This window comes from Spermophilus citellus (genome assembly GCF_964194105.1).
Source record: "Spermophilus citellus genome assembly, chromosome: 5".
NCBI classification, from domain to species: domain Eukaryota; kingdom Metazoa; phylum Chordata; class Mammalia; order Rodentia; family Sciuridae; genus Spermophilus; species Spermophilus citellus.
Genome location: NC_138186.1, coordinates 139,411,089 through 139,422,181, shown reverse-complemented (window position 1 = coordinate 139,422,181; position 11,093 = coordinate 139,411,089). Strand labels below are relative to the sequence as shown.

The 11,093-nt window shown below is 41.1% G+C and overlaps 1 protein-coding gene across 1 annotated transcript in view; it reads left to right on the top strand.

The window, feature by feature from the left end:
• Positions 1-901: 901 nt before the first annotated feature.
• MOXD1 (monooxygenase DBH like 1) overlaps positions 902-11,093 on the top strand; it is an 84,592-nt gene continuing 74,400 nt past the window's right edge. The window contains exon 1 of the mRNA XM_081295355.1: positions 902-1,394. Within this exon, the coding sequence (XP_081151481.1) occupies positions 1,131-1,394 (264 nt within the window). The 5' untranslated portion in view covers positions 902-1,130. The remainder of the gene's footprint in view (positions 1,395-11,093) is intronic.

Genomic DNA, 11,093 nt, shown 5'->3' with positions numbered 1-11,093 from the left:
GTGGCTTGTGCGGAGCCTCAAAATCGGAAGTAAATAGTAGGTAGTTGTAGTATTCCTCTTATCCATGTTTTTATTTTGATGTCCTCTCACTTGTTTTTTATATTTTGTTGTAAGCTACCTTATAACTATTTTTTTGAAAGATGGCAGAGTATACATAAATGAATAAAGAAGATCATTTATATCTGCCATATGGAGTATTCAGCATTCTGAAGACATGAGTGTTGTGTTCAAAGGTGGAAGCAAAAAACAGAGCAACATTTTGATAAACATGCCTAGGGCCAGAATTTGAAATATCAGAAAAAGAGGATTTCAAATGAAAATCAACCATGACCTACTCTGTGCATGACAAAGTAGATAAAATTTGTGCCATCACAACCAAACTGAACCAAATCAAAGCAAAACAAATCCAGGCAGAAGGCAAACATTCTGATGACTTGATGTAAAGAACAAGATTTGGGACCCCAAGGGCTAAAGCCTAAAAGAAATGCACTAGGGGAGGTACACAGCTTCATCCATGAGGACTTGGGCACTTCGGAATACAATGGTTCTGGAAAAATCCACCTCAAGGATAGAGGAAGGGGGCTTTCTCTCAACTTTCTCTCCACCACACTCCAGGGCAACCTCTTTGCTTATTCAACTCTTTCTTCCTCTGTTAAATGTGCTTTTCAATCCCAATTTCCCATTCTTTCCCATTCTTTCCCCTACCTCCAACCCCCTTCACCAAGTGCCCAGGCTCTTCCCCAAGTAGGACTCTCTCTCCTCCCTCTTTTTCCCTCTGCTCCTGGCCCCTGGTCTCAGCTTTTGCCTCTTCCTCTCTTGTTTCAGGAAGCCCCTCGCTTTCCTTACAACCCAACGGGGCCCGGGGCCCGGGTAGGGGGCGGCAGGTGGATCGAGGGAAAGGCAAGACAGCACCAGGGTGGGTAGATAGGACTGGAGGGGACCCGGCGCGCGGGGCCCGCCACCCGGGGCGGGGAGAGCAGATCCTGCCCTCCCGAGCGGGCGCGCACAGCCGGCCCCAGGGGCGGTCCCAGTCCTCCCGCTCGCTGCTGCTCCTCGTGCCTGCTCCTCGTGCCTGCTCCTGCTGCCCAGTGGCTGGACCCCAGGTGCCCGCGGGCAGGAAGCGCCGGAGGATGCGCTGCTGGCCGTTGTTCTTGCTGTGGGGGCTGCTCCCCTGGACAGGCGCGGGGGGCTCGGGCCGTTCCTACCCGCACCGCACAGTCCTCGACTCGGAGGGCAAGTACTGGCTGGGCTGGGGCCAGCAGGGCAGCCGGCTTGCCTTCCGCCTCGAGGTGCGCACCGCCGGCTATGTGGGCTTCGGCTTCTCGCCCACCGGGACCATGGCCGCGGCCGACATCGTCGTGGGCGGTGTGACCCACGGGCGACCCTACCTCCAGGTAAGAGAGTTCCCTCCGGCTCCCGCCCCGCCAGGGTGGTCCAGTCCTTATCCCGAGGAGGGCTCAATGCAGGCTACCCTGGGGCCACCGGGTCTCGCCTCGGGCGAGCTTGGAAACCCTGGGTCCCTGAAGCCCCGCGCACTCTCACCTTTGCGGTCAGGTTCTGCACCAGCGGAGCTGATGGTGCTCGCGCCTCCCTGGCGCTCTGCGTTCGGAGTTTTTGTCCCGCGAAGCTGAGCACTGTGAGCTCAGGCAGTTTTCCTGCTCTGAACGCTTTCCTGCCCCAGCGCCCACTTAATAAATCTCCCACGTACACACCTGCCACGCAGCATCCCCATTTATTCCGGATGGGAAAGGAGCGGGACCCCAGCTTTGGAGACCTAAGGGACGGCTCTGGGCGAGGATCCGGGGAGAAAGCTTGGTATTTTGCGGTCTTGCTGTCTGGGGTTGGGAATCTCAGAACGGCCCTATTGCTGGCTATGTTGCAGCCTCCAGGCGCGAGGCTGATGTTAGCTACTTTATCCGGAGAGATTAGTAAAAGAAAGGTCCTTAAGAATCGCTTAAGGAAGTTTGTTATTCCGAGTGTTGTTTAGGAAACTGCAGACACCTTCATTATCTAAGATCCTCAGACAAAGTCCCCTATTAAGTGGTACACAATTTCGTTTATTCTAAGAAGCAGCAAACTGAATTGATTTGCTTTGCTGTAGATTTGCTTGGGGGTGGAGGGGTCGTGCAGAAGCGACGCTGCCTATTCATAGGAGTCACTAAGCACAGGGGAAAGACAGATCAGAACGATTAGAATGACTGACTGGTTAGGTTTCCTGGACATCATTGTTTGATCTTGACCACCTTTGGATTGTGGTGAGTGTACGCTCTTTGTTACACAAAGGATCTCAAAACACTACCCTTTGCAGAAAGTCCATATGAAAATTTCAATTGTTCTGACACTGTCTTAAGGCTTTGATAGTATGAAAACCAATATTCCTGATGGATTTCTGAATATATTTCTCAGTAAATTTATCCCAACTTCTAAGTTCAATTTCCACTATGTGCTGAGGTGCCATCACATTTGAACCCCTGATCTTGACTTTGGCTAAAAATAAAGTGACAGCAATAAAAGCTCAAAACCATCCTATTATCTATTTTTTTTTCATAAATTCACTGTTTCCTCCCCAAGGAGCTATTCTATGACGACTCCAATAAAAGAAAGTTTTATGAGGATTGCACTCTGCTAAAGTCACTAATGTATAAATTTTCTTCTTCTGCACTATCTCAGGCATTAAATTTGTGAACCAAGGATTTGATCCCCAAACATGGTCCTCATGGGCTGAAAGACTCACTCTTCTGTGATATAGACAATACTTAAATACCCATTTTAGCCTATTGTAGGGTGAGGAGTATAAGGCCCAGCAACTACCCTTTTATGTTCCTAAAAGAGGGCATGAGAAATCTTACTTTGGTAATATTATACAAAAAGGCATAGTTTAAAAGTTAACTTGCTATTATTTTTGTCAAAGAGTAGCATTTCTAGAAAGTCTACCCAATTTGATATCAAACAATTAAGAGTAAGATCCTGACTCAGCTTGCCTTAATGGAACCACCACAAACAGACTTTACAAACTGCAGAATATTTTCACATTGATGGTGGTTCTTTATAAAGATTGCATAAGACTTAATTAAGTGCTTTTTAGATTGATGTTGAGACATGAAACTTTTTTAAATAAATTGTGAATATATATAAATTGTGATTATATACCACCATGATATAATCAAGAGCTGGGCACTTTCTCAATATACTTAATGAGCAAAGAAAAAAATGAATTTTCTTCTTTATTTTTTATTCCACATGATATAAAATCCTTATTTTCATGTAGAAACGATTTTTCTCACTTGACCAACATCCTTTACCTTTCCATTTCCTTAAATATTCCAGTGATTTTAAAAATATTAAATTATGCTAATCAGTTAAATGAAGGGTTTGCTTGAAATACTTAAAAACTCTGGTTACATGAAAAATACTAAATAATGTAAAATACAAGAAATATATCAATTCCAGCAGGATCATCCAGGCTATGTGATTCAATTTTTCAATGCTTGAAATTGAGTTTTCTCCTTAGATACTATTTGAGATTCTTCACACAATATGTGATAAGATCATCTTTAGCAACTATACCAAAAATAAATAGGATTCTTAAGTACAACCTATGTGATTTCATTAGATGACTTTGGATTTTGTATAATTTTTCTCCTAGTGAAAACAGACTTTTTGTGGAACAATGAAAAAGCCTTAGTTCCTGGGGCATCAATCTAAGTGCAGCAGCCACAGAAGGACAGTGGCATCAAGCTATATGATGTGACCCAAGTTGACATCCCAGTCATGCCATTTGTGCCTTTTCCACATATTTTTTTCTTTCATCCTTTTTTACATAATTTTAAACTTCAATTTCAGATCTTTTAAATTGTTCTTTTTCTTTTTCTAATGAGATGCACTAAACTTGAAAACTGTATTTAAGAGTAAATTCTAATTGATCAGGTAGGGAATGGTTGACTAAATAGCCTAAATGCTTATAGAGGTCAGCAGAGAAATGGGTGGCATGGGATTGAGTGGATCAGGCAGACTGCAACAGATAGTAGACAGCTTTGAGGGAAAGTTTTTGCAAGTGAGTTACTGTTATGGGGGAATGCAAACTCAATATTGCCAGATTGTTTGTTTTATTTTTGAGAAAAGACAGAAATTCATATTGTGTGTGTGTGCACGTGTGTTTGTGTGTGTGTGTGACAGAGAGAGAGAAGAGGGGGGGGGAAGAGAGAAAAGAGGGGAGGGAAGGGAGGATAGGAGAGGAAAAGAGAAGGCTTACAAGATAGAGAGAATGTAAAAATACTCTGATTACTAAATACTGACAATAATTCCAGTTTGTACAAAGTGTGAACACACACATACAATTTCAGTTGCGATATATCCCATAGACAATCTATTTGGGGGCCAAGATGAAAAAAGTTAAGATTAATAAAGAACCAATGCAAATTATGAAAACCCATGAAAGGCAGAGAGGAAAATCCTATTTCTTTTTGGACCAGGTTTATTCTGTGTCAGGAAACAAGTCCAGTGTCAGGGACTCTTGCCCATTATTTTGGCTATCAATTCTTGTATAATGAACCACACCCAAAACCTAGTATTTTTAATATAGTGACCCTTATTTTGCTCAGGAGTCTGAAAGGTGAGCATGGCTCAGTGAGGACAGCTCTTCTTTGCTCCAGTCTGTATTGACTCCAAAAGCAGTGGTTGAAAGTACCTGAAGGCTGCTCACCTGAATGTCTTGACTGGCGGTTGATGTTTGCTATTGGTGGGTGCTCACCCAGATTTGGGTGGGATTGTGGCCTCTCTATGTGGCTCTTTAACATCCTCAAAAGCACAGTGGCTGGTCCCAGGAGTGAACATTCCAAAAAATCCCTGGCAGAAGCTGAATAGCAATTGATGACTTAGCCTTTGAGTCATACTGTGTGTCTTCTGCTCTTGCCACAGGCTCACCAATTCCAGGAGCACAGACACCACCTTAACATCATGGGAATGGAATATGTTAGTGTGGCTGTCCTTGGAAAATACCTTCTATCACACCCATCCTTACTACTTGCCAGAGTCTCCTTCACACCACCAATTTCTAGTGCTTATGTACATGTATCCATTCTTTTTCCATTCTGCTTAAATGGAGAGGCAATGTTTACTTATTCACTGGTTCCCCCTCCCCCCCTCTGACATATAAACCCCCACTCTGAAGAGTTAGTGAACACATGTATAACTAATTAGAACAAATAAAAATATATATTAAATAAAAGAGTTGGTGAACAGTTGGTAATTTTTCCACTGCCCTATTCCCTACTCCCTTGGCCTCCTCCCCTCACGCCCTCCCTCCAGTAAGAGTTCTGAACTTTGGCAGCCCCATAGTTTTCAGTGGTGGCCAATTACTAGTTAAGGGTCAGGTCCAGTGAGAGTACCTTTAGAGGGCAGTGTGACATTTGCCTGTAAGCTTAAGGAGTTAACAAGTTTATTTTAAAAAAAGTTTTTATAGTACTGGGGATTGAACTCAGGGCCTAGCTGTAGCTCAGTCCGGGCTTATGGAGGTAAAAAGTCAGATTTTTAATTTCCTTGCATTAAGGCAGCAAACTTGGCCTAGAAGCCTGGCATAATTATGAAAATTTGCCCTGCCCATTTTATAACCTCTCTGACCCTGCCTGAGGATAGTACCTCTAAGGGTGGGTGACTAGGTGACATCAAAAGGCAGAGAAAAGAGAGAGAAAGAGAAAGATTCAGGTGTGAAGCCTGTCTTGGTGTAATCTACCCAATACATTGTTCTGGAGCAGCATGGAAACTTCCCCTCTAGGATGCTGCGAAGGTCCACCTGGACAGGGGCCTGGATGCGGGAAGCAGTCTGTCTTTTTGCCTTGGTTTTCCAGAACCTCACTCTTTTGTCACAGTGAATCAGCTCAACTCATTTTCCTGATGGAGCGCGTCCTTTCCTTGTTCTTTGCCCCTTTTTGACAGAGCAACTCCACCCCCACCCGAACCATTAAGCAACTGTGAGTGCCCATTTGAGGCAAGTAATCTGGGCTATGAATGCCCAGCCTGTGTGAGGGAGAGAAGAGAGCAGCATTGTGGGATGTGCCTGTTGAATTTGCACAAAAATGGATTCACCCTTCCTATGGGGGTATAAAGCACTCATGAATGGAGGCTGAAACATATGTCATCATTTGTTATAGCCTTGCTTGTTGGCTGTCTCAAAACCGGAACCCTTTCTCTGCAGAGAAGTGTCTTCAGCGGCAGAGTAATTGCTGCTGGGGCTACTCTCTGAGGAAGTGCTGGGAACTGATTTGAAATCACAGAAAACAGTGAGCATTCTTTGTGGTTAACGATGTGCTTCTTTTAAGCACACCCCAGCCAACGGCAACAAAGAAATGTTTGCAAAGCAAATTGAAAGCTGTAAGGGAAAGATGAAGAAAGTGTGCAACCCTGACACAGCTCAGCTGCAGCTTTGTTAAGAGATATTTATAAGTCTTGGGATGATGCCCCCCAATTTCCAGATGAAGAAGGGACCTTTCCAGGCTTCATGCTTGGTGCATTAGTAATGGGGACACATGCTTCAGTGTTCAAATGCACGCTGATGCTCTTCAGCTGTATGTCCCCCCCTGGCAGAGCAGAGGATTTCGTAATTAGCCTGAGGAAACAAGTGGACCTAACAGCCAAGGCAACAATGCACCTGAATTAACAAATGGAGTTGAAAGTTTCAGACCGCAGACAGCATATTTCTGGGGTCTTGGAAGGAGAAGCAAGAGTCCACTTCAAAGAAACTGAACCGTAGTTTAGTGATTCATCGTCTGTAATGGGGCCCTATTAAAATAAAGTTGCTGGCAAAAGGGATGAATTCATTACACATCATGGTATTTCTGGAAATGTTTGATCCACATGTAATAAGAAAAAAAACCCAGTACATGGATGCCTCACAATACTTTTTATTGTAAGTTAAAGCAAGTACCTACTAAAGAACTTTTCAGCAAAAAAAAATTTCCTTAGAGAGCTTCTTCCAAATCTATACCTTTTAAACTTGTTCAGCTCTAGAATAAACCAAACAACAACAAAATTTTCATATAAAGAGAACATATAGCATATAAGCAAATATTTCTGCAAAATGGATAATAAATGGATAATTTTATTAACTGTAGAATTAGGATCATGCATCTGAGCGCTATACAAATAATGTACAGACCAAATATAATTTACTATATTTGGTAAATATTTATTCATCATTCTTATCCATCAAATGTAGCCAGAATTACAATCTTTGTACCATTCTTGCTTTTATAGGTTAAGTGTTGATGTTTTGTGATTTACTTGCTGCCTCTTAAAAGCTCTGAATTTGGCAGCTTCCCCTCAAACCTTCTACCCAATTTTACAGGTGAGGAAACTAAGCCTTAGATAACTCTCAAAGCCTCGTTGGAGGCCACACACGGCTGTCTGGATTTATTTCCTCTGAACCCTGGCTTGATGCACTTTTTTCTATAAGAAGCTTCCATAGAAACATATTCTAGCTTTCTTCTAAATAACAAAAAAATATGTATTTCTGAGTATTTCTCTTACTACCTTTTTTCCACTGTAAATGTCATAGAAATACATTTCTATGATATGATTTTTATGCTATTTCATTCACTGAGTTCTTCATTTACACCTCATATTGTAGTAAGTCCTTAAAGTGTGCTATCTTGTATAACTCTCGCAATACCTCTTTGAGGTTACTATCTTGTTTCTCTCCTTTTGTAGATGTACAGACCCTCAGCTTCAGGTCACACAGCATGGAAATCACTTGTGGTTTTCACATGGCTGTGTTTGTGTAGCACCTACAGACAGATAATGGAATGTTCATTTATTTATTCAGCCAGTATTTATTGAATGTTCATTGACAGTTCTAGATGCCAGGGACATAGCATTGAGTGAGATGAAATCAGGAGTATACTTTGGAATGCAGGTACTTTGATACAGGTAGCAGTAAGCAAATAAATAAACAAGAATCCAGGGATTATTAAGTGTTGTGCAAAGAATTACACTAGAGTGTTGTCAAAGAGTGACTCTGGATTAGTGTGTTAATAATCAAAACACAAAGAAAAACACATGCCCTACATTGTGAAGGTTGTCTTTGGAAGTTAACCATGGAGCTTACAATTCAAAATATTACATAAAATGAAGAAGATAATCTGGCACAGGCATCAAAGAACCCAGAAGACCTTCAATATAGGAAACTGTCTACCTGAAGAAAATATAACTAATGGGTTTTCAAATGTGTCCAAATTTCATGAGCTCTTTTCTACTTGTGTGCATTGTTACAATGATATTTAGTAAGCTCAAACAGAGTTTTTCAAGCTCCAAAGCTGGTGATTTTGTAGAAGTTTAGTTTTTATTTTTTCAAATATTCCTTTTTAGTTGTAGATGGACACAATACCTTTATTTTTATTGATTTATTTTTATGGGGTGCTGAGGAGTGAACCCAGAGCCTCACATGTGCTAGTCAAGTGCTCTACCTCTGAGCTATAACCCCAGCTCCCTAGAAGTTTATTTTTAAATACTAGGTATGAAGGTTTTTCTCTATATCCTTTCTAATCTTTAATAATAATGGATAGCTGAAGGTCTTTGAGGCTACATCAACACAACAACACATGTTTGGGGGAAGATTTCCATCTTTCATGCAATTTTTGAAAGAAAATTTTGAAATCTCTAGTTCTTAGTTCTTCCTACCTCCACAACCCCTAAACCAATGAAAGTGCAATCTCACTTAATTGGATAAAATCATTGATATATTTCAAGTTTCTCAGGTGATTCCAATGCAGAGACAGGTTTGGTAATTGCTGACTTTATGTCGTCAGACTCTTTGATAGGGATCCTGTAACTCAACCTGCAAAATCTTGAGAAATTGCAGACCTAGGACGTGGGATACAAAGCAGGATTCTGTAAAGAACCATTCATACTGACCAGTTGATGTTTGGAGCTAGGGCTACCATATGCTTGCAGATTTAACATCAGTTTTTTAAAATAAGGTGGGGTTTTTTTGGCATGGAACCCTTCTGAGATCAGTTTAATGAAAATGAAAGTATTTTCATTTAAGTATTTTCTCAAATTTACAGGCTGAGACAAGAGAAGCAATTTTTAATCTGAGAGTAGAAGTGTGTTTCAAAATGTACTGAATTAGGAATCTCTCCTCCCCATAACCCTCTGCCATTCCTATACACCTTTTGCAAGTTGGCATCAGCTGCTGTATTTCTAAGCAAATGAGTGGGTACCCACACAGAGTCTAAATTTATTAGTTATGCATGATCAGAGGGTAGCAAAGTAACATCATTTCATTTCATTAATAAATGAGAGTACCAGGTAGTTCTTAACTTTTATTTAGTCCAGAAGTGTTCAGATCTAAGATCTTTGATTAGAATTAACAATAACAAAATGGATTCCCTTCATATTTGGAAAAAATTATCACATGTCATTCATTACATAAATAGATATTCTTTCCTTTTCCTCCCCATTCTCCAAGATTGCTAATAAGCAGTGAAATGCCCTCAAGCTATAGTAGCAGCAGAAAGAAGAAGAGGAGCAATAGGAGTGGTGGATAATTAGTATCTTATTAGGGCATGGATGGAACATTTGCAATCTGATGACTATGTCCTTGCTGCCAAACCTTCCTGAGGTACCAAGAACAATTCCCTGTGTTTGGCAGATGCACAAGAAATACCTGCTGAATAACTGCTGAGCAGTTAAGACCAGGAAATCTTCTAGACTGGGTATGAGTCCCAGCACTGCTTGCAGCTTATTCCTTGTGTGCCCCTTGGCAAACTCCTTAAACCTCTCCTAGGGAGTTTCCTGTTGTGCAGAAGGGAGCTCATGATCATGGGTTTTTGTGAGGATTGAATGAAGGAGTCACGTAAAATCTCTTCCAGAGTATGTGACATGTCAAAAGTACTCCATAAATAGGAGGTATTACCATTGGTAATTGAAGACAAAAATTGCAGCTTTTCAACTTGAGAAAAAAGTGTACATTAAATGTATAGGAGGGGGAGATAGATAGCATTTGAGACAATTCCAGACCAAGCTTTAAGCAATTGATTTGTGAATGACTTTGCAGTCATTAATGAATAGAGGCCAGCATGGTTTGAATAGACGTAGCTTAGAGCAAAACTGCATTTCCTTTTGCATTTGATTTGCTGCATCTGTAGATTGAGGTATTAAATATTGCATTGGAGTGATAGTAAGGGATTTTTCATAATTTTGCATGATACCCTTGTTAATGATGGCTTAATGAAATTGTATTTATAAAAATATAACACCCAAACCCCAAACCTATTAGTAGACTGGCTACATTAGGTTACAAAATGAGGTTAAAAGCCAGTGCTATACCAACATAACAAATGGAAAATAAAAGTTAAAAATTCATTGTGAGTTGGGCTTACTTGTAATCCTAGCAACCCTGGTGGTGGGGTTGAGACAGGAGGATCACAAGTTCTAGGCCACCAGCCTCAGCATTTTAGTGAGAACCTAAGCAGCTTGACAAGACCCTTTGAAAGAAAGAGAGAGAGAGAGAGAGAGAGAGAGAGAGAGAGAGAGAGAGAGAGAGAGAGAAGAAAGAAAGAAAGAAAGAAAGAAAGAAAGAAAGAAAGAGAAAGAAAGAAAAAGAAAGAAAGAAATAGAAAGGAAGGGAGGAAGGAAGGGAGGGAGGGAGGGAGGGAGGGCACGTAGCACCCCCGGGATCAATCTGTAGTACAAAAAAAATTCATTGTGAATATAAGTGAAGTTCAACAAGTTGCTTCAAGTAAAATTAGCTATATATGTAAAAAATGTGTAACATTGTATTAAGTCAGAATTCGTATGAAAAAGATCTAAATATTAGTTCATTTTAAGTTCTCTATAATGTGGCTGCTAAACACATGTTATATTACCTTATAATCTCTACTGTTCACATTAATGAATGTAGTGTTGACATAGCACCCTGTCCTAGGCTGATCAGAGGTTCCCTTCTAGGAACAGCATTATTAAAGGGCATGTGAGTAAGTGGGAGCATTCCAAGGAGAACTACAAGGAGGTTGAAACTGCTGGAAATCTGAGCATTAGGATGAGATTTAGCTGGCAGTGTTTTGCCTGGAGAAACAATAATCAGAAAAGAAATGATG